Genomic DNA, 22,457 nt, shown 5'->3' with positions numbered 1-22,457 from the left:
TTCACTATTCACTGCATCTCAATTCACTCACTGCAGAGATCACACAATTTCACTCCTTCTCAATTCACTACAGAGATCGGTTTCGCGAGAGAAGAGAGAGCTAGAGAGAGAGAGAGCAGAGAAATTCCATTCAATTCAAATTCTTGATCTCAATCTTCAATGTATCGCACACCATTCTTCATACACCTTTTCCTTTCACAATAATTCAAGGACCATCCATTACACAGGATTATAGAGAAGAACAAGCCTACTTTCTCCCAATCCCAATCAACCGTGAGTGAGAAAGAGAATAAACCAATCCTTGCTAAGCCAATTCATTCACTGTCTACAGGTATAATCTTCTTCCCTAATCTAATTCCACAATCCATGAACTGCATAGCATGTTTTTCACTCAATCAAATCGCATAATCAAAACAATTACCACGATCTGTAATCAGTCTACTAATCGAAGCAAACTGAATTAAAGAATCGGACTTTAATTCATGAAAGCAAATTCATAACTTATCTTGAGTTTAAAAGTGGAATGGGAAATGTGGTGTATGTATGAGGCTAGAAGGGGAGTACTTTTTTTGAGTTTTTGGGTTATTTAAATTTGATATAGTGCGACAGAAATTAATCGGAATAACCAAGTCTCTAATTGGAAAAAATTTTGTAAACTTGATCAAGAAAATAATTTGAGATATAGGATGCATGCATCTCATTTATTTATTTGAATTGTTATGTTGATCTATGTATTATTAAAATGCTAAAGGTGTTTCTTTGCAAGCAAGAAGTGATATCAAGGGAAAGAAAATAATTTCGGACTAAGCACTTGAGGTGGGCTTTATTTCCTAAACTCTTTAATATTTTGAAATCATGATTATGGTGTTATAAGGGTGGTTTAAATGTTATGTCATGCATGTGCTTATTTTGATGATGTTGTGTGTCTGATGCCTAGTTTGTGAGTTCGCTCCATTAGGCTATAGGGCTATGTAAACGAATTCGGGTCTGAGTAAGGCCGCAAACCCTATCATGCTAGTGTACACGGTTGAGACAGGGAGTCGTCCTTGCTAGTCGGCCAGTCTCGTGGGCGAATAGTGTGGCCACACTTTCGTCACACCATGGAAAGGTTGTGTTTGATGGATTGTTGAGAAAATGGGAAAATTGTTTGACGGGCCAATCTACATAATTATTTTTGTGATACTCGATGATATTCTTTTCTAAATGCAAAACTCGAGTTCACTATGGTATGGATGGCATAATTATTAAAATGTTTTCGGCATTAGTCCACTGAGTATTTTATAGTACTCAGTCTTGCATGTGTTTTCTTTATGTGCAGGTTGAGCAGCGACGAGCTTGGGTAGTGTTGAGTCGAACCTAAATTTTTGTTGGATTTATTTTGAACTCCGAGGGGCGTCGTGTCTTCATACATGGCGTTACTCTTTCTCTTGAATGCTTCCGCTGAATTATGACTGAATTATGACTGTTTTTCTCCATTACGCTTTTGAACCTCTTTTCACTCTTGGATCATTAATTATGATAACGGTTGACTTTGGATTTGAAGCTTGAAAATTTACTCTGATTTTCCCTTGTTATTTGAATACTAATTATCTTGGTCAAACACTTTATTGAAACCCTAGAAAATTATCATTTCTTAAAGTCCCATTAGTCGCGACCACTCGCATTTATTAACCCTAAAAAGGGCGGTCGTGACACCTATTTTGGTGGACGCGTCTTTTTCCTCATTGATCGCCTATTACCCTCATCTTGAGTCGTGCTTGCTTCCTCCTCCATACTTGATGGTTCGATCCTTGCTGCCCCGTGCTGAAGTTGTTCGATGGCTTCGTCGCTGAGTCCTGGGGCTGTTGAGGCTCAAGATTGGCGTCCTTATCAGTATGTATGTATAGTATGTGTTATATGTGAGTGTTTGTATTGAGTCTTGTTTTTGCCTAATTGCCCACGGAAAACAAACAGGTCCTTAACGGATTTATTTAGGTGATTATACATTCGACTCTAATTTCATGCAATAAACATAGATCTATAGATATAACATCAAATAAACACATAATCATGCATATTCGATGTAGATTCGATTGTTACCTCATAATCCATCATTGGATTGACGTTGCTAGCTGCACCACCCGGAGATCCTTGGTTTATCGACCACGAATCTTCCGTACTATTCCCTTGTCCTTGATTCTCCATCCGTGTGGGCGGATCTTAGATAATCAATTAAATAACTTTGAATGGATCTAGGGAAACCCAAATACAAACACCAAATTGTCTAGATCTAATCCTATGAATTAGGATAGATCAAGAACAATAATCAAAACCCTAATTCTCCCACGTGCTAGGCACAAAAATCGAGACAAGTGAGAGAGAAGAGGGAGGCGCCGACTTTGCCTCCTAGGATTAGGGTTTGAGGTGTCTTGGATTGTGTGCTAGGGTTTCCCTTTCATTCATTATTTATAGTGGACCTTATTGGGCTAGTAAGGGGATCCATGAAATGACTTAAGTGTTGGGCTCACCCATTAGATAAATTACTAATTAAAACAAATGACCCATGATTTAATATATTATCAATGGAATATTATTTTGTTCCACTAATGAATAATATTGCACTCCCACTTAAATCACCAAATTACAAACAACTTGGGTCCATTTTATTTTATAATATTTCCCGCGTTTAAGATTATCTTGATCCGTCAATTTAATTCTTTTGTCTGCTATGTGACTAGAATTAAATTAATTCTCCAAAGATTTTTTCTAGTTTGAAACTTTATTTATTATTCGTGGAATAAATTCCAACTGCGCAGTTTTCTAAATAATAAATTCCTTTTTCAAACACCTCTTGGGGATCACCCCTTAGGGATTTAATCATACCACACTGGGCACGCGAATTCTATGAAATAATATTCCAATACCTTCATGTTATTCAATTACTACCACCCAAGATATCATGAACTTGAGTTACGTACAAACTCTCACATATTGATAAGTCAAAGTGACGTTTGATTGAATAAACAATATTGATATTAATATCATAGACTAGAAAATACTAAACTTTCTGAAATATATTCTTTCAGTAGATAGCAATAAAGAATACATTTCGGATTAGATCCTTTCAATGCTTTACCACACCGGTGTTACTAATCTCTTCTTAGGTAAGAGAGAATTATCACAAACACCGCAACCGTACCAATAGGTAGTCAAAGTCTATCTAGGTTGTGAATATGTTTTTCTTCTTATTAGATCTGGCCAAGTCCCCTACTGGAAAACTCATGAGGAGATTCATCGAATTTCCCTACTTGACCTTCTTTGTAAAAATCCTTAGACTTGTTTATCATATTTCAATAATAAACCATTATATTATATTATTTATTCACATAAATAGGTAAACAAGTGGACGTGGCGTTTCTTGTATACATGCACAAGCTGACTGTACAAAGACATGTACGCTCGAATCATCTTTTAGTATACAAACCCCAAAAGAGAATTCTCTGAGCCTCAAATTTCCTTCTCTGACGCCATGTTTGAGAAAGGATGGATGGAATAGATCTATATATTACGTTCAATAGTACTCCCTCCATTCTCTGTTAATTGAACCATTTTTCTATTTTGGAAATTTCTAATATAATTCCGTCATTTGTATTTTTAGCAAGTAGTAAATTCAAGTCTTACTTTATTCTCTTTTCATCTTTCTTACTTTATTATCTCTTAGTACTTTATTCATCATCCATTTAACGTACTATTCTTAATCTCCGTACCGAAAAGAAATATCTCAATTAAAAAAGAACGGAGGGAATATGTGTTTAATACTCTTAGAGAGTAGATTTACATGTATAAGGAAAACCTAATTTGTTTGCACGAGGAGTGATCAATTGCTAACTCTGTTAACTCATCAACGCAGTGTATTAAAAATGTCAATCCGATAACATTAAAATTTCAACACATAATTACGTTGACATTTTAATAGAGTTAGCAACATACCGCACCCCTTTGCACATATTCTACCAGATAATAGAAAGACTTATATTAATCAAAGGAAATGATTCAACGTTTCGGCATTGGTACATAGAAAACACAAAGAAAGCAGGGCCGAAAATGCACTGTTATTGGAAACAAAGGCTGATTGATCATAAAGCAAAAGCAGAAACTGAGAAAGATCGGCGAATGAACTAACTAAGCAGCGGGAACGCGAGTTTCGATCTTAACACCACCAATGGTGACAGCGTCGCCGTTGGAGCGGGGAACGATGGTGACGACAATGATATCATCATCATCCGCAATGTTAATATTCTTGTAGAGCTCAGTCAAGATGATGCGGAGGTCGCTGGGAGTCTCCGCGCTCCTAGACCTGTGCGGGACCTGCGTGAAGCTCCCGGCACGCTCCGCACTCACCGCCTCATCCGTGCTGTTTTCGTCGTCGTTGACGTAGATATCGAAACTGATGAGCTTGCTGTTGTCCGTGACAATGCCCTGGATGAGGAGCACTTCGTCCGCTTTTCCTTTCGCCGGTTTGGGCACCACAACCCTTATTGTCTCCGCGAGCGAGGCCGGGAAGGCTTGGGCCGCAGTCTGCACCATTTCAGATAGTTGTTGGACGTTGGCTGGGACTTCTCTCGTAGGTGGTCTGTAGTACCTCCATGGCCTAAAGTCGCCGGATCGATAGGTGTATCCCATGCGTGTAGTGTCCAAGCAGTTGCGGACTTTACGCGCACGAGGTTCTTCTTCTCGTCGTAGAACATGAAGGCCGCGTCCAAGAAATCGGGATCATCGATGGTTTTAGGGTAATCAGCCGGGAGGTCTTCCCAGACGGTCCACATTCTGTCGACGTTAGTGTGATGGCAGTAGAAGATGGGGTCCCTTGCTGCAGAGTAGAAGTTCCCCATGTTTTCATTCAAAGGATTGTCGGGGTTTCCGGTCCAGACATGGATGCCAGCGTGGGATCCGCGCTTGGATGTCCCGCCACTGGCACCTCCTGGTGGCGGATCACCGGCCCTGTAAGGCTGGCCCATGAATGCGAGGGCAGAGTCGGGCTGCACCATCATTTCCTGTTGCATTTGGTTAAAGAAAATGAAAACCTAGATATTGTTGAGAACACTTGCATTAATCATAATATATTGTGTATTTGAAGTGAAAATTTACTGACAATAATATATTTTTGATGTTCACCTCCTTCATTAAATATGATGTGCAAAACCAATCCATACAACTTTTGAAGTTCTTATACATAATTAAATGTGTGTGTATGTGTGTGGCACCAGAGGTACCTAGGAAAGGACAACAGACGGCAGCTGGATGGCAAGTTGTCGCCGATGCGAGTGTGAAGGAGATGAAATCCTAGTTTCCTAGGGTTAGGGTTTTGCGAGATTTTTGAAAATATAGAGTAAATGAGGGAGAGAAAGTAGAAAAGATAATTCTAATATTCATAAAGTTATCTATGGACCTATGCAGTTTGACTCTCTTTTGCAATCTAGAAAGAACCTACACGAAAAATCTAGAAAGGATCGCGATTACATTAATTTGTTCGACTCAATGATAAAGAATTAGTACATTAATAATTAAAGATAAATATCACTTGACTAAACATAGTCTCCGGCTCGGCAGCAATTTGGGGCAGCTCGGGTATACCATGGGAGTGGTGATGTCGGCGGGCTCGAGCTGTAGGCGGTTGAGCCCTTATCAATCTCTGTGATTTATGTCATTGATTAATTTTTAAATTAACTAAACTGCCTTCACTTCTTGATTTCAAATTTATGTTTCTTAAAAAAACTTTGTGATAATTAGCTTTAGTAGGACTTGGTGTAAAGTGAAGGCATGTCTTTACGTCTGAGGACTTTCATGCAGAGTACAAACCCATGTCAACCTAGATATAAATGCACATAGTATCAAACTAAGAGAATAATCATTTTTGGATGATAGAGGCTTTTTTACAATGATAAACACAAAATATCAAAATTTAAAAATATTACCTGTATAAAAATAAATCACAGCTTAACAGGGGCTTAAGCCCTCCCACTGTCCCACACATAAAATGTGTATCCGGCAATGGTTATATCTTGTAGTTGCATGCAGGCAAGGGTGGGAAAATAGAACAAAAAAGTGTTGTACCGCACTTTTCGTATTGAAAAAATATTAAGAATATTAATATTCTGGTATAGTGTGATTTTCAACACGGTATTATTTTGTATCAGAAGATTCCGTTACGACAACAATATGCTATGCAGCAGTATACCGAATTTTCTATCATGTGTGAGCGGACATAAAAACTTGGTATTGCACTATGTTGTACTAAAATTCGGCATACTGTAAAAATATGATATATCGAATTTGGTACAACATACCGAAATATCGATGGTATTGATATTGAAAATTGGTCATAATATAAGTTCGGTAATACCGAAAATTCCGATAAGGTAACTGTATAATATTTCCTCAATCTGAAACTTTCAAAACGGCTAAGTACTACTATATGTCAGTTTTGATACGGTATACCGTATCGACTCACTCCTACGTTCACAGTTTAGTTTAAATTTTATTATCTTAAAATGAATATTTTTATTAGTCCATACTTTATATTTTGGCTTGATTGTCTCAATAATCAAATATGAACAAACTAGAGTCTGATATTAATTTAAAAGTACGTTCAAAAGTGTTTGAACAATATCTTTTATGTTATGTCATTATTAATGATTTCTTTCCTTATGCACCGGTACACACTTGCCAAAAGACCAACAAATAAATTTGGGTGGATGCCTTAATCTTCATTAAGCTAGTATTCAATGCCATGTGCACCATGCCCAGTTTAATTGAATACTGAAATTGGAAAATTTCCATACATAATTAAGAATATTATCTTCAACACATCGATATATGAAATAGACGTTTGAATGGTCTAAGAAGTATTCTAAATCATTTTATATTTTACATAAGGGTAGTGCTAGCACATAATATATACGTATGTGTTTCATTTGATGAGAGAGATCTGTCACTAGTATGGCTAAAGATGTTACTCCCTATATCCTACAATAAACGACTCATTTTTACTTTTGTTTTCTCTCTTTACTCTTCTACTTTAACTCGTGCACAAAAGAAGCATCTCGTTTATGGCTGGACGGATTAAATATATGGTACGAAAGTTAAGTTTTCTGGAAAAATGACTTTTATGATTATGATTTTTAAAATCACACAAAATATATATGTAAGTTCTTCTACTTATTTTGGGGACGACACAAATTTTATTCAAAACTGGTAGAATATAAAAGAGAAAGCAAAAAAATATTTGTATTAATGATGAGACTTATCCATAACCACTCGCACGACGCACGATGAAGGAAGGTTTACATTTAATTATTTAGAAGATGATTTAAAAATATAACAATTAATGGCATGTGCTAAGCTCACTAATTCATTCCTAAATTAATTAAGTTGTAGCATTATAATTCGTGCATAAGTTGTTGGTTCCATATATTAAATAAAGGGTTGGGATTCTTCATAAATTGTTAATTAGATTTGTTGTCGGCTTCTTCTCCTTTTCTAGTAAGGGCACATGTATCATCAAGAAATACAAAATGATATTTCAACTGTATAACATGATATATACACGCAGGACCACCTGAAGATATATTAATTAATATCATATAGAGTAGTTTGACTGAAATTCTGTGGTTATGCAATTGCAAACTATGGATAGAGATTAATGTTTCCCCATCATCAAAAAGTTGTGAACTTGTGTCAATGTCGCAACTGCTTCCAATTACGTTGACACCGATAAATACCTCACAACTGTTAACATTTACTAGAGCCCTCATCCTCAAAATCCGAAGTTGTATATGTATTGTGTGTGTATTATGTATATTGTGTGTTATATGTGTGCAGTGTTTGTATTATTTGTTGTGTGCAATATATGTACGGTATGTCATGTGAGTGTGGTGTGTGTGTTGTGTTAGTATGTGTGCGCTATGTGCAGTGTATGTCTTGTGTGTGTATATGTCGTATGTGTGTATGAATTATGTGTTGCGTGTGTGTGCGCGCTCAATATGTACATTGTATAGGTGTGCGTGCAATGTGTGCCTTGTGTGAGTATGTGTGCAACATGTGTGATATGTGTATACAATGTATGAAGGTGTCCACTTTTATAATTCTTAGAAATTTCAAATATATACTTTGTATATGGAATTCAAATTATAGAATTGATATGATTTGGAATTGTAATTGAGGTAATTTTGTGGTACTAATATTGAATTTGAAATCGAAGATTCATTCCAATTCTATATCCTCAATTCAATGTGGTACATAAATTCCAATTACAATTTTAATTTTAGGTGCAATTCTAATTCCAATGTACTATATGTTGGGTACAAACTCATCCCACATCGGGAGATTGAGGGAAGTTGGAAGGTGTAGTACAACTTTTGTCCAACCTCAATTAGTTTAAGGCCTTCGGAGAGTGATCCAAAGTGGACAATATTAGTTTGAGGCCTGTTGCAGTCGATAATCCGAACACTACCAAAAACATCTTACTATAACGATAATGCCTAGAGATCCTCCAAAGAGAGAGAAGATAAACCCTAATCCTTTTAAAAGACCAATTGGCTCATAACCCTAATCCTTTTGAAAGACGAATTGGCTACTTGAGCGAAAAAAAATCTTCTCGTGGCAATTCAAAATATTATTTCAATTTTTTAATCAACAACGTGATTTATTCTATCCAATAAAGTCAATGAATCGATCTAGCACCTATGAGTGTGTTTTTTAATTATTCTTGATTAGTGGGTAGTTACATCTAATAGTGTGCATTGAGCAAAATGCAGAAACCTAAATCTTATCAAAGTACAATAAATTTATTTTGTTTTATATGATCAAGAAAACAACTTTTATTTGAATATAAGATAGATCTTGAATGCAAAGTACTACATACATTTTGTTTTACATGATCTAGAAAACAGCTTGTTATTTAAAGATTAGATAAATCTTGGTCGTGATGAGGAAGTACAAGTCAGTTGGTAATACGCGTCTCATCCATCAAATAGATAAGGGTTGAAACCATCAAAGCATATTTTGTCTATACATTGATTACATGAAAATTTTGTTGTTATTTTTATTGAACTACTATTTCTTTAATGTTACTATTCTATTGCTTGCTGTTTTCTCAGCTTGAACGTTTTGTAATACATAAAAAAAAAGCAACATCCATCGTTCACCTAAATGACTCCTTGAACGGTTGAAAGAAAATGTCCCACATGATAGTCACTTTCAATTTTTTAACGCATATTATAACTAGAATAAATTTAATGTTCAATATTGACAAATGTAATTTATATATAACTGTTATACGTGCCACTTATTTATCTTTCCCCCACATTTCAAGTTAATAAAGTAGACTACATTTGAAAACATTTCAAAAATAAAATAATTTCGTTGGGATGGACTGGATATAGTAAGACACCAAAACTAGCTTCATAACCGAATTGAGCCTACATATATTGGATTCATTTAAGATTATTAATTCTAGGTGAGCACAGTTTTTTCCCATGGTTTAGATACATAATTTTGTCATCATTGAAGCATTCAATACCATGTGCACCATGCCTTATTTAATATTACTATTGTATACAAAAATAGGAATTCTAACACGCATAATTGGAATTGCTCTCATCACCACATCGTTTTATTAAATAGATTATAGTATTTGTTTTATTAGGAGACCGAAAGCGTTTTTATATATATAATGTGATTGTTTGTATTTATATGTCGTGGTTGCCCGATAAGATGGCAAATGACAATTAATTTACTCACTCCTTTTTTAAAAAATATGTAGGTTTGAAACGGCACGGGGTTTAATGCATAATTTTGTAAAGTAAGAGAGAGGGGAAAAAATTGGTAAAGTAAGAGAGAAAATAAAAAATTGATAAAATAAGAAAGAGGGATCGAAAAAAGTAATGGAGTTAATGTTAGTAGATCATGGGGTCCACTTTAAGTTGTTAATTGTAGTGGTGTAAGTGGTAAATAAATTGATGTATAGGGGTGTAAAGATTTCATAAAATAGAAAGTTTTAAAGTTGCTATTTTTAAAGAGCGGACTAAAATGAAAAGTTGTTATTTTTAAAAAACGGAGGGAATAATATTTAAATTTATATGGTACTCCTTTCTTAATTCGTCCCCCTTTCTTAGAGATTTTGAGGACAAAATTAGTTTTAATGCGAAGTTTGTAAGTACTGTAATGCATCAGTGGATAGTGAGAACGGTAATGCGTGATGGAAAATTTTATAGAAACATAAATAAACTACTTCCTCCGTCCCGTGTTTGAGTGTGTAATAAATAAATGTTGTAATGAATGTTGGGACCCACTTTTAATTGAGTGTGTAATAAATAAATGTTGTAGTAGATGTTGAGACCCACTTGTAACACTTTTTTACTTACTTTGCAGATATTTTTTATTAGTTTATCCCAATCGGGACTCCTAAAGTGGGACGCCCGAATTGATCTACCGGAACTCCTAAAGCGGGACGAAGGGAGTAATTTTGATAGACATACCAAAATAGCGAGATAAGATTATTTTTTAAGAAGAACAGAGTAATAATTAATTTGGATACTAAAATAAGATTTAAAAAAAACCATTGATATGGTCATCAATCTATTAGGGGAACTTTCACAAATGAATAATATTTAAAATTAAGGTTTGCAATATTCGATGCAATATGAATACGCATGAAATTAATGAATTAGTGTCAAACTTTATCGTATCCGTCTTCTTACTCGATCGACTCAGTAAGAACATGACAATTTTCGATTGAGTTTGGGTCGAGTTTGGATACCCGTTGATAATTAATCTTATTATTATAGTTACTTTTATTTCTTACTTTACTAATTAGTTTATTAGAGTTAAGAGTATCTTTTTATTATCTCGCTTACATATCTCGCAACACGTTGAATTGCATTTTATTAGTTCTGGGCCTATACTACAAAGGTAAGAGAGTTTAAGTACGTATTGGGCTTTTATTAGTAGGCCTCGATATAAAAATAATTGGGCCAAAAATCACATACGCAAAAATTGAATTTATACAAACCAATAAGTGAGGAAATTCCAAAGCCAATGTCAATTTGTCAACTATATAAAATTTGTAGGCTTTTTTCGCTGGCGCGGCTGCTGTTACTGGCGGAGGGAGCTGCGGCGGTGGTGGCTGTGAAGGTTGCTATTGAGGTTTAGTAAATTTATAGCATCATGTTTTAACATTATATGAATAAAGTTATAAAAAGTTTATCTCATAAAAAAATTTCAGACCATTTCAAAATCCAACGTGTACACATTTCTAACTTTTCACTAGGTTCTTACGTCCTAAGATTGTCATGTGTAAATCTTTGTTGATGATGAAATTTCTAGTTAATTAATTATTGATAATGTCTAGAGATCCTCCTACGGAAAAGACAAGAAAAAACACAAATCTAGGGTTTTGTAGCCTTGAACTAGTATATAGTATTTGAATAATTAGATGGCCAGTTAGCTTACTTGAACGAAAATTTCAAGTGGCACTGTTAAATTAATCATCTCATTTAAAAAAAGCAAGTTGAAAAAAAAGGTCAAGTACTCAAGTTGACGAATAAACATACAACGTTGTCATTTCTGGCCATTCTTGTAGTTTTGAAAATGGTCAATTATATCACAACTTTGGCATTTAATTATCCTGTGACGAAAAATCAGCCCGCACTATGAGTCCAAATTTATTGACGTAGTTTGTACCTGTGTAAAAATTAGAGACATAACTGACTATTAAATCAAACAATGCCCGTTTAAGTAGCATGACATTTTGTCCACATAATATGTTTCATCCATCATATCATACACAATTTCCATACTATTACACAATTTCCACCAAATAGTATGATATCATGGATACTCAGTCATTTTCAAAAGTTGTGGAGTTAGACAAAAATTAACCAAATTTTTTCCCTTAAAAAAACACTAGTATGACTTTTTTTAATCAGCAACGAGGTTAACGAGAATTGTGCTATCCAACAAATTCCCTAGATGCAATCTACTTCCTCCGGCCATAAAAAATAAATCATTTTTGTCATTTTGGGACGTCCACAAAAAATAGATCACTTTCTAAAAATGGAAAGTTTATCTCTCATACTTTTCTCACTTTTTCTTCCTTCTCTCATACTTTATTCACTTTTTCTCCCTATCTCTCTTACTTTACTACTTTTTCTCCCCCCCTCTCTTACTTTACCAATTCTACATTAAAACCTGTGCCGAACAATAATAGATCTATTGTTTGTGGACGGAGGGAGTAGTACATATGGGAGGGGTAGGTACATCTATATGCGTGCACTGAGAGAAATCGAGAAAATTAAATCTATATGATAAAATGTATATACTCCAAGTTGCAAAAAAAAAAATTATATTTATTTTTATACTATGATCTAAAAATAAAATAAAACTATCTCAAATCGATATAAAAAGGGAACTAAAACCACTATATAAATCTATGAGTCTTTACTCCCGACACCAATTGGTTGTATGATAGAAGTCATAGAACCATATGGATTTCTATCATTATGAAAAGATAGATCCACTCTTTTAAAATACAAACGCAAGATAAAAGATACGGTAGTTAAACTCACTTAAATATCGAAATCTTATTAGACTACGATCAGTTCAGTTAGTTTAGAAAGAAATATTATATCAGAATCTTTTAATTTTTCTCAGTTGTCTATCTATGTAAAAAACAATAACTAATTTGATGAGCTCAAATCGAAATTGTCGCATTAAAATAAGAAAGGTAATAAAAAAGAAGCACGTATTATTTTAACGAAATATGTAATTTGGTGGAAATTTTTATTAAAAAATGAAAATTTACAATTTAATACTCTCTCGTTTTATACCTATTGAGACTGATTAGAACTTAGACCAAATTTCGATATTTAAATGAATATCACTCCTATATAAATGTAGCGGTTGGATGATAGTTATGTACTCCCTCCGTCCCAGATAATTTGGAACACTTTGACCCGGCACAGATTTTAAGAAATCTAATAGAAAGTGAGTTGAAAAAGTTGGTAGGATGTAGGCCCTACTTTTAAAGTATTAGTTTTATAATAAAATGTGAGTAGGAATGAGTAGGTGGAATATGAGGTCCACTATCAAAAATGGTAAAAGTGAAATGAGACAAATTATGTGGGACGCCCCGAAATGAAATACTGGGTCGAATTATCTGGGACGGAGGGAGTAATTAATATTCGCTAGCATGGAAACATATGCAATTGTACTAGGAGTAATTGTTTTAGTGTCTGTCGCCGCAGCAATTATAGTCTTGTGTTGCTTATGCAGTTTACGCCAGAAAAAGAAAAGGCCCGCCGCCGTGGGCGCCCCTCGTCCGCCTCCACCTCCTCGCCACGACATCGAGAGAGGTGATAAGGCGGTAAGCAATGGAGCCAAGGATGGTGGCATAGTAGTTCTTGGGGCAGGCGCGGCTACTGTCGCCGTCGTCGCCGTTGCCATTGGCGACGGATGGGGCGTTGACTTCGGAGGTGGCGATGATGGCGGTGGCAGAGATGGTGGTGGTGGATGTGGAGGAGGCTGCGGTGGCAGTGGAGGTTGAGTAAATTTACAACGAATTCACTCTGTGGAACTATTCTTTAATTTTGTCATTTCCGTGAATCACTTGTTATGTACTTTCTCCTTTGTCCCAAAGTTATATATATATCGGTAGGGGAGCACTAGGGCGCATCCTTAATTAGAGTGCTAACATATATCCAACCATGTGCTGCCATGTGGCACGAAAAATGTAATATTGTATATATAAAAATGCAATACACATTTGTAAAGTTGTTCATGCATTTCCGCAGATTGCATTTTAGTTATAGGAAAATTGCATTTTTTATTGTTAAGTTTTGCATTTTCACATAAATTGCATTTTAAATAGTTAATATCGAAAATACAAAACTCAACAATAAAAAATGCAATCTACATATAATAAAAATGCAATCTGTTGAAATTCAATTATAACTTTTACACATGCATATTGCATTTTTCTGTATATAATATTGCATTTTTCGTGCCACGTGGCAGCACGTGACTGGATGTACGTTAGCACTTTAAAATTAGTTAGCATATTAGTATATCCGTATATCGGTATATCGTTTTATTAGTGTTCTATATGTATCTAATATTTAAACTCATTTACTAGGAAAAAAAATATGGTAAATATTATATATTTAATTACCGTAATCTTGTTACACTTATAATCTCATCCTTTTGTGTATGTGTCAAATATGAGTAGGGTAAATATTACCATCCAATTTTTGAAACCGCGTCACGGTGGACGGAGTTATAAGTACAAAGTTATTAAAAGTTTAGCCTCATTACTAAAAAAAATATTTAAAATAAACATTGAAAAACCCAACTCCTAAGATTGTCATGTACTCTCTCCGTCCCAATAAATATGAAACATTTGGTTTCCGGCACATGATTTTATGCAAGTGTTGTTTTGTGAATTAATGAAGAGAGAGTAAAGTAAGAGAGAGGAAAAAGTAGAGAGGGTGATGTTTCTATTTTAGAAAACGTTTCATTTTTAGTGGGACAACCCAAAATGGAAAACGTTGCATTTTTAATGGGACAGAGGGAGTAATTTATTATATAAATCATCGTTGATGATGAAAGTTCTAGTTATTGTTAAATGTTTAACCATGATATTGCCTAGAGATCCTCCAACGAAAGAGACAAGAGAAACACAACTATATATGTATATCTGAATAATTAGAAGGCCAATTAGCCACTTGAACACAAATTCAAGTTGTACGGTTAAATTAATCATCTCATTCATAAAAAGCAAGTTGGTGGAAAAACTCACAAAGTTTGTCATTTTTTGTCATTCCCTTAATTTTAAAAATGGTTAATTACTAGTATATCATTTACATTTTTCTTACTTATCCCATGACTAAAAATTCAGGTGTACTACGAGCTAAAATTGTTGACGTACGTGGCGTGTACCTATTTAAAATTAGAGATGTGACTAACTAGGTGTATTTGACGATAATGTTTAAATAGTTTAATATTTTGTCCCTGCGGTATCATACATAATTTCCTTCAAATATGATTATGGAACGGTTAAAAAAAATTCCACTGACATAAAAAAAAATCATGAATTAGGTTTTATAGTATGATTGGTAGCAAAATCAAAATAAATCTATAGTTTCAGCATGTTAGGGATAATTAACACAAATAAGTGTTTGATAATTTACAAATAAATTTTAACGTTGATATGCAAATTATAATTTGGCAAAAACATATAAACTTACTTACATTACTTCTTTTTTTTACAATATTGTAAATCACTACCAATCAATGTATTTAATTCCTTACTGGTATATCATTTCTAGGTTTAATCTCTTCTTGATTGCAATTCTTGACTCGATTTTCTTCGCTTGATTCTCGATTTCTTAATTCCAAACAATTATTGTATCGGTTCTATCGGTAATAACCAATTAACCTATAATCATGGCATTCATCGTTATGGGCCGAATAAAATTTAGGTTGATGTTGTTTTCTAGGTGAGAATATGGGCCATTATACTAATTAACCTTTAACCAATTCTTTTAGGGATGGGAGAATGTCATCACAAAAGTCCATATCCAAGAAAGTTTTCGAAAAACTTAGTCCAATTATTCCATTCATGGCACAAAAATTTTCGGCTCACGTACTTCCTCCGTCCACGATAATGGAATCATTTTTCCATTTGGAGACATTCCATTATTATGGAGTCACTTCCTTATTTAGTAAAAAGTACTCCCTCCGTCCCATTAAAGATGACTCACTTTCTTTTTTGGTTTGTCCCAATCAAGATGACTCATTACTTAAAATGGAAACACCTTTATCTCTACTTTATTCCCTCTCTCCTCTTACCACACAAAATATAACTGCATAAAATCCCGTGCCGCCCAAGGAAGGGGTCATCTTCCTTGGGACGGAGGGAGTAACACTTTTCAACGCTATTACTTTATTTCCTCTTTTACTTTATATTCTCTCTATTTTTTTATCTGTCCTACTTTATTATCTCGTTACTTAATATATTTAAAATCTCTTTTTAATCTTCATGCCCGAAAAGAAGTGATTAAATAGCAGCAAAATATAGGGCGACTGCATTTTTCAAAGATTTGTTGTGTAATTTTTCGAATTCAGCTACTTAAAACATGCAAACACCATTTTTTAGTGATCGATTTTAAAGTTCGCTCTTTCAAAAAAAATTGCCAAGACAATTTATATCTTAAACTCGTTGATATGGTCTTCAAATAATAATAATATCTTCACAAATGATTGTTACCATTTCAAGTTATTGAATCGAATCACTCAAGCTCATCCTAACTCTCAAAATGGGATAGGATCGTTGAATTTCCATGCCAGTCGTTACTCAAAGTAAACGACCCTCCAACACAAGTAACCGGACTACAATTTTCATACAATTTCATCAAAAAAATATCAATTTTATTATATATGGAATCTCAACCCAATAGAAAATTTCATCTACATTTCCACTTAATATTTTAGGGGTTTCTCTAAAGTTGAATTGGTCAACATAGCTCAATTATCAAAAGTGATTTAAGCAATTGCATCTAAGTCTTATAATAATCATTTTTCCTGCAAAACGAAGTTAAGTTAGTGAAGAATTTCCAAAGTCAATGTCGGAAATTTTCAGCTTGCTTCGTACCGCTCTTATAACAATAATAATAGTATAAAAAGTAAGCCTTAATTAGACTACCAATTATTATGACAAAAATATATAAATGAGATAGTAGTGATTTAATTTCAATTAATATGAGATTAATTCCAATTGAATATTGAATATGAAAAGAGAGCACAAAGGGAGGAAAATAGCGTAGATTGACGGTTTTTCCAAGAGAGAGAACCGAGAGAACGAGATTAATAATTTAATTCTTCATTCTGCTTGATAATAATAAAAGACTTCACACATATTTATAATATGTGTGGTACAAAAAAATCTCCTATAAACTAGTAAAGTAAATCGAATCCTAACCACTAGGGCAAGTAAATCAAATCATAACAACTAAATAATTAAACATAAAATAAGCTAACTAATTATACGTAGAGATTATCAGCTCCCTTCCGGAATAAAATAAAATAACAGGTCCCTATCAATTAGACCAGTTCCATAATTTAAAAACGAAATATTAAAAGCAAATTAAACATTTCAATTTTTATCGATTCTCTTATCCATATACCAAAACGATAACATTTCTTAGTTAAAATAAGAAAAGAAAAAAAAGGAAATAAATGTAGTAGTATTTATTTTAATTGAGAAAAAAAAATGAAAATTGGTACTTTAATTCGTGTTTTGACCAAATTTTGATATTTAAATAACTATCATTCCTATTAAATACCAAATTTCGTATTTAAACGACTAGCATTTCTATATAAAAAGGTGAGGTTGGATGAGTTTTAGACATGAAACTAATATTCGACAACATGGAAACGTATGCAATTGTACTAATTGTGTTGGGGTCCGTCGCGGCCGCAATTATAGTCTTGTGTTGCTTATGCAATTCTGGCCGGAAAAAGAAGCGGCGCGGCCCCGTGACCGCCCCTCGTCCGCCTCCTCAGCCGGTTTACCGAGACGTCGAGAGAGGAGATAAAGCGGCAAGCAGTGGAGCCAAGGATGGTGGCATGGTAGTTCTTGGAGCAGGCGCGGCTGCTGTTGCTGCAGTCGCCACAGCCGCTGTTGTCACCGGCGGTGGGGGTTGCGGCGGAGTTGACTCCGGAGGTGGCGATGATGGCGGTGGCGGAGATGGTGGCGGTGGATGTGGAGGAGGGTGTGGAGGCTGCGGTGGCTGTGGAGGTTGAGTCGATTAACTATAAATCCACTCTGTAAACGTGCTATTCTCTCCGTCCCACTGCAAGTGATTGAATTTACTGTAAAAACTTAATTTATAATTACTGTGCATACATAAAGTGTATCTTTATTTTCTTCATTTTCAACGTGCCAAAATAAATCAATTATATACTCCTACATGAATTCTTGATTCTGATTTTCTACTATAATTGATTTGAGTACCATAAACATACCACACTTGTATAATCATCAATATTGATGATTATTTTTTGCCTTGAACATAAGGCTGTCTGTTACTTTTGGACACGGAAATGAAAACGCAAATTTCGTGTCGACCGATTAGGAATCTAATAATTTTGAGTTTGATTGCGTGATTTGTATAACCTATTAAAAATATAAAAGTATTTCGTCCTACCATAAGCAAACCACTTCTTTTGGCACAAGATTTAAGAAATTGATATTTAAAGAGAAAGTAGAGAGAGGAAAAACTAGAGGAATAAAAAGAATAAAGTAGGTGGAAAAATAAAGTAAGAGAGATTATTTTTAGTTTAAAATGAAAATGACTCACTTTTTAGTGGACATCTCGAAAGGAAAGTAACTCATTTATGGTGGGATGAAGGGGGTATTATTTTAACATTATAAACCTTATAAGGTCTATCCGTCTTCCTGCGCAAGTGATTGGGCCTATAAGTTTATATTGAGCCTCAGTAAAAACATGCACTATTGGGCCACAAAATTGCTTTTCCAAAAACAAATAAGTGAGGAATTTCCCAAGATATATATATCTTGGAAATTGTTGGCTTGTATTGTACTGCTCCTCATTACAATAATAATTAAAATAATAATATTAAAATAAAGAGATTACTAGTTGACTAATTAGGCTAACAATAACAATATATAAAAAGGAGTATTAGATATGTAATGAATATTCAACAAAATGGAAACATATGCAATTGTACTAATTGTGTTTGGATCTGCCGCCGCATCAATTATAGTATTGTGTTGCTTATTTGGTGATCGCCACACAGATAAGCAGCCCACCACTCGTCCGCCTCCTCCTCGGCCGGTGTATCGCGACGTCGAGAGAGGAGATAAGGTGGGAAGCAGTGGAGCCCGAGCCAAGGATGGTGGGATGATGGCCCTTGGAGCAGGGGCGGCCGCCGTCGCCACAGGAGCTGCTGTAACTGGCGGAGGGGGCTGCGGCGGCGGTGGCTGTGGAGGAGGAGCCAAGGATGGTGTACCACCACCGCGACGTCAAGAAAAATGGTAAAGTGGCAAGCAAAAGAGCCAAGGATGGTGGCATGATAGTTCATGGAGGGGGCTGCGGCTACGGCGGTGGCTGCGGTTGCGGTGGCTGTGGAGGTTGAGTATATTTACTACAAATAATCCATTTAATTTCGAATATAATTAAATATATAAGTAAGCGAGAGAAAATGTATTTTTTTTTTTGTTTTTTTGATGAAATTTATTTTTTCCGTTAAAAAGGAAAATTAATCATTATGATGGAATATCTCAAAAAAGAAAATAGCTCGTTCACATGTGAAACACAAGGCGTACCTTATTAATTAGTATATGTACAAAGGATTATACCACTTAATTGGTGTATGTTGGTTGTACTCCATCCGTCCCACTATAAAGGAAATATTTGTTTTTTGGCATATGATTTTATATAATACTTCCTCCGTCCCAAGTAAGTTGATATAAAACTTTTAGGCACGGAGATTAAGAAATTGTGTTGAGAAGTAGGAGGGATAGAATAAAGTAGTAAGAAAGATAAAGAGAGAGTAAAGTAGGTAAGTAGGCGAGGGAAAAAAGTAAGAGTGATTGGATGTTTTGTTTTTAGTTAAAAAATAAAAGTACGCAACTTAGTTGTAACATTCCAAAAAGGAATACGACTCAACTTAGTTGTGACAGAGGCAGTATTGTTTTGTGAGTTAACAAAGGTAATATAGTAAGAGAGATGAAAAATAGAGATTATGTTGTTTTCATTTTAGAAAACGTTTCCTTTTTAATGGGATAGAGAGAGAGAATTAATTTATTTTTAGAGTAAGTCACATAAATTTCACCATTCTACCATAATTATTTCTCTCTCCCAATTTTGTCAAATTTTAACTCATCCCATCATTCTAAAAGTCAATCGAAAAAATCATGAAATATGGATTTGTCCGCAACATGTTTCGGTTGGGAGTTTTCTTAATAAGTCGATTTCGAGTTAGCACTTCTTGGATAGAATAGTTATCAATCAACTTGCTAACGACCTAACCCATACAATTTATCAGTCCTTCTTATAAATGTGAAGATAGAAAGTTACATACGGGATGTCAATCCAATAGAAAGTTTCTCTTAATTTTCTAGGGCTTTTTCTAAATTCTCAAAAGTCTATCTACCTCCCCTGTCCAAGGATGCACGCATAAATCGTGAAGTGATCCGTCTCTCATTCCGGGAACAAGAGACACGGAGTCCAATTGGGCCACAAAATTGCATTTCTACAATCAAATAAATGTGGATTCTGAAGTCAATCACATATATAACTAGCTCGGAAATTGAAGGCTTGTATCGTAGCCGCTCATTATAACAATAATAATACTATAAAATAATGTGATAGCTAGTTGACCACTTAGGCTAACAATAACAATATTATAAAAAAGGAGAGGATGGAGGAATATTATTAGATATGACATGTAACGAATATTAACCAACAAAATGAATGACTTTGCATTTATACCAATTATGTTTGGAGGTGCCGTCGCATCAATTATAGCTATAGTCTTATGTTGCTTTTGCGTTGATAGGATATATAAGAAGTCCGCTGGTCGTCCATCTCCTACTCAGCCGGTGGATCGCGACGGCAAGGGAGGGGATGATTTCAAAAGCAGTGGAGCCAAGAATGATGGTGGCCCCATGATGGATGGCCTTGGAGCAGGGCCAACTGCTGATGCCCCCGACCCCACAGACTCTACTGTCAGTGGCGGAGGGGGCTGCGGTGGCGGTGGCGTTGACTGCGGAGGCGGCGGTGGCTTTGGAGGAGGAGGAGGTGGTGGCTTTGGAGGAGGAGGCGGTGGTGGCTTTGGAGGAGGAGGTGACTATTAAGGTAGGTTGAGTAGAAAAATATGGTAAGGAGTAATAAATAAGTTTACATGTAGACAATACTCGTTCATAGATTTTTTAATACACCCTTCGTCTGCCATTAGGAATTTCGTTGAATTTTTTGCACTTGTTTTATAAAAATGATACTTTATTTGTTGTTTATTTCCATTTTCAACTGTCCTTGAAAATCTGTCATCTTTTACTTTTACCATTTTTTATAGTGGACCTCATATTCCGCTAACTCATTCTCATTCACATTCACATTTTATTATAAAACTGATACTTCGTACTATATAAAATTATGACTCACGTGGCTACATATTACTAACTTTTTCAACCCACTTTCTATTACATTTCTTAAAACCGTGACAGATCGCATGCTGACAAATTATAAGGAACGGAGGGAATAATAAATAGTTAAAGTGAAGAAATGGTAAAATAAGAAAGAAAATAATGTAGCATTATTCTCTCTCTTACACTATAATTTCTCTACTTTAACTATTTATTATCATTTTTATAAAATGGGTGCAGAAAATGCAACGGGACGACTAGTGACGACTAGTGACAGATTGATGGAGTACTATTGTATTGTATGTGCATATGCTTTTGTCCAGACTTTATTTTCTTATGTTTATTGTTTAGTAATTTATAAAAGCTAATTAGAATTCGAATTATTTATTTATGTTAAGAAACCCCACGTTAATCAAACATGATTTCCGAAAATCATTTATGTTTCCTTAAAATAGAAATTATTTTATTTTTGTTCTGTTTCTATCTCTTTGTCGTTTCCAAAATTCTTACTTTTTAAAAACTGAGTAAGAGCATCCGCAATGGTCGGCTAGCGACCGGCTAGCCGATTCGTCGCGTAGCCGATCGGATAGCCGAACCATTGCAATCGGCAAACGCGATTTCGGCGAGCGGATCGGCGTGGGCTGGCCGATCGCTCGTCGCTGGCCGAAGCGCTAGCCGATCGGCTAGCCGCTATTGTGGAGGCCCGATCGGCCAGCGCCGATTTTCGATTATTATTTTTTTTTTAAATCATATATAAACGCGATTTTCGTTTCATTTTCATTTGCACCACTTGTTTTAACGAGTTTTCTCTCTCTCTAACTTTCTGTTCAAGAGCATCATCGAGTGATGGATCACAACAACGAGTCCAGTCCGGCGACGAGCGGCTCTCAGACTCCCACGGTACCCGTGGGATCTGGATGGGGCAGATGGGCCCGGGGTTTAACATTCCTTGGAATCGAGATGATGGGGATGATGGCTGGTGCGCCCGGGGTGCGATGGGGGGGAACCAGGGGGTATGCCGGGGGTATGCCGTGGGGGATGGCTTGGGCGGCGGGCGGGGAGGGGCGGGGTCAGCCGCCCGGGTGGGGGTATGCCCCGAGATGCAAGATCGAGATGATGCTGCAGCAGATGATGGGGATGATGTGGCAAGGGGGGATGCTTGGGGGGGATGCCGCACGGTATGCATCCCGGGATGCCGGGGGAGGGGGGTTCTGTGGGTCACCGGGAGGGACGCGGTATATCGGCCCTCGCT

At 35.6% G+C, this 22,457-nt stretch overlaps 3 protein-coding genes and 1 long non-coding RNA gene across 4 annotated transcripts; 3 read left to right on the top strand and 1 right to left on the bottom strand.

Moving 5' to 3' along the window:
- Window positions 1–160: 160 nt before the first annotated feature.
- LOC125206759 lies at window positions 161–1,409 on the top strand. The gene is made up of 3 exons (XR_007173916.1): window positions 161–331; window positions 752–816; window positions 1,319–1,409. It is a non-coding gene; the product is annotated as an uncharacterized LOC125206759 (long non-coding RNA).
- Window positions 1,410–4,161: 2,752 nt separating this feature from the next.
- LOC125188863 (polyphenol oxidase, chloroplastic-like) lies at window positions 4,162–5,042 on the bottom strand. The gene is made up of 2 exons (XM_048085931.1): window positions 4,695–5,042; window positions 4,162–4,557 (listed from the first exon to the last, which is right to left on the bottom strand). The coding sequence occupies exons 1-2, from the start codon at window positions 5,040–5,042 to the stop codon at window positions 4,162–4,164; spliced, it is 744 nt and encodes a 247-aa protein (XP_047941888.1).
- Window positions 5,043–13,228: 8,186 nt separating this feature from the next.
- LOC125188854 (glycine-rich protein 5-like) lies at window positions 13,229–13,582 on the top strand. Its single transcript, XM_048085919.1, has one exon. The coding sequence runs from the start codon at window positions 13,229–13,231 to the stop codon at window positions 13,580–13,582; it is 354 nt and encodes a 117-aa protein (XP_047941876.1).
- A 3,881-nt stretch (window positions 13,583–17,463) lies between these two features.
- On the top strand, window positions 17,464–20,917 carry LOC125188846 (glycine-rich cell wall structural protein 1.0-like). Its single transcript, XM_048085909.1, has 3 exons — window positions 17,464–17,833; window positions 18,856–19,093; window positions 20,620–20,917. The coding sequence occupies exons 1-3, from the start codon at window positions 17,464–17,466 to the stop codon at window positions 20,915–20,917; spliced, it is 906 nt and encodes a 301-aa protein (XP_047941866.1).
- Window positions 20,918–22,457: the final 1,540 nt, after the last annotated feature.

Source organism: Salvia hispanica, chromosome 1, assembly GCF_023119035.1.
Source record: "Salvia hispanica cultivar TCC Black 2014 chromosome 1, UniMelb_Shisp_WGS_1.0, whole genome shotgun sequence".
Taxonomy (NCBI): domain Eukaryota; kingdom Viridiplantae; phylum Streptophyta; class Magnoliopsida; order Lamiales; family Lamiaceae; genus Salvia; species Salvia hispanica.
The sequence above is the reverse complement of the archived record's forward strand: the minus strand, read 5'-3'. Positions and strand labels throughout refer to the sequence as shown.

Excerpts from the sequence above, each read along its gene's own strand:
- LOC125188863 (XM_048085931.1), bottom strand. The coding sequence starts at position 5,042 with ATGCAACAGGAAATGATGGTGCAGCCCGACTCTGCCCTCGCATTCATG. Across the intron at positions 4,558-4,694 it reads AGAAGAAGAACCTCGTGCGC|ACTGCGGCCCAAGCCTTCCC; the intron begins GTAAAGTCCGCA and ends GAAATGGTGCAG.
- LOC125188854 (XM_048085919.1), top strand. The coding sequence starts at position 13,229 with ATGGAAACATATGCAATTGTACTAGGAGTAATTGTTTTAGTGTCTGTC.
- LOC125188846 (XM_048085909.1), top strand. The coding sequence starts at position 17,464 with ATGGAAACGTATGCAATTGTACTAATTGTGTTGGGGTCCGTCGCGGCC. Across the intron at positions 17,834-18,855 it reads AGGCTGCGGTGGCTGTGGAG|ATAAGCAGCCCACCACTCGT; the intron begins GTTGAGTCGATT and ends ATCGCCACACAG. Across the intron at positions 19,094-20,619 it reads CCGCGACGTCAAGAAAAATG|GATATATAAGAAGTCCGCTG; the intron begins GTAAAGTGGCAA and ends TTGCGTTGATAG.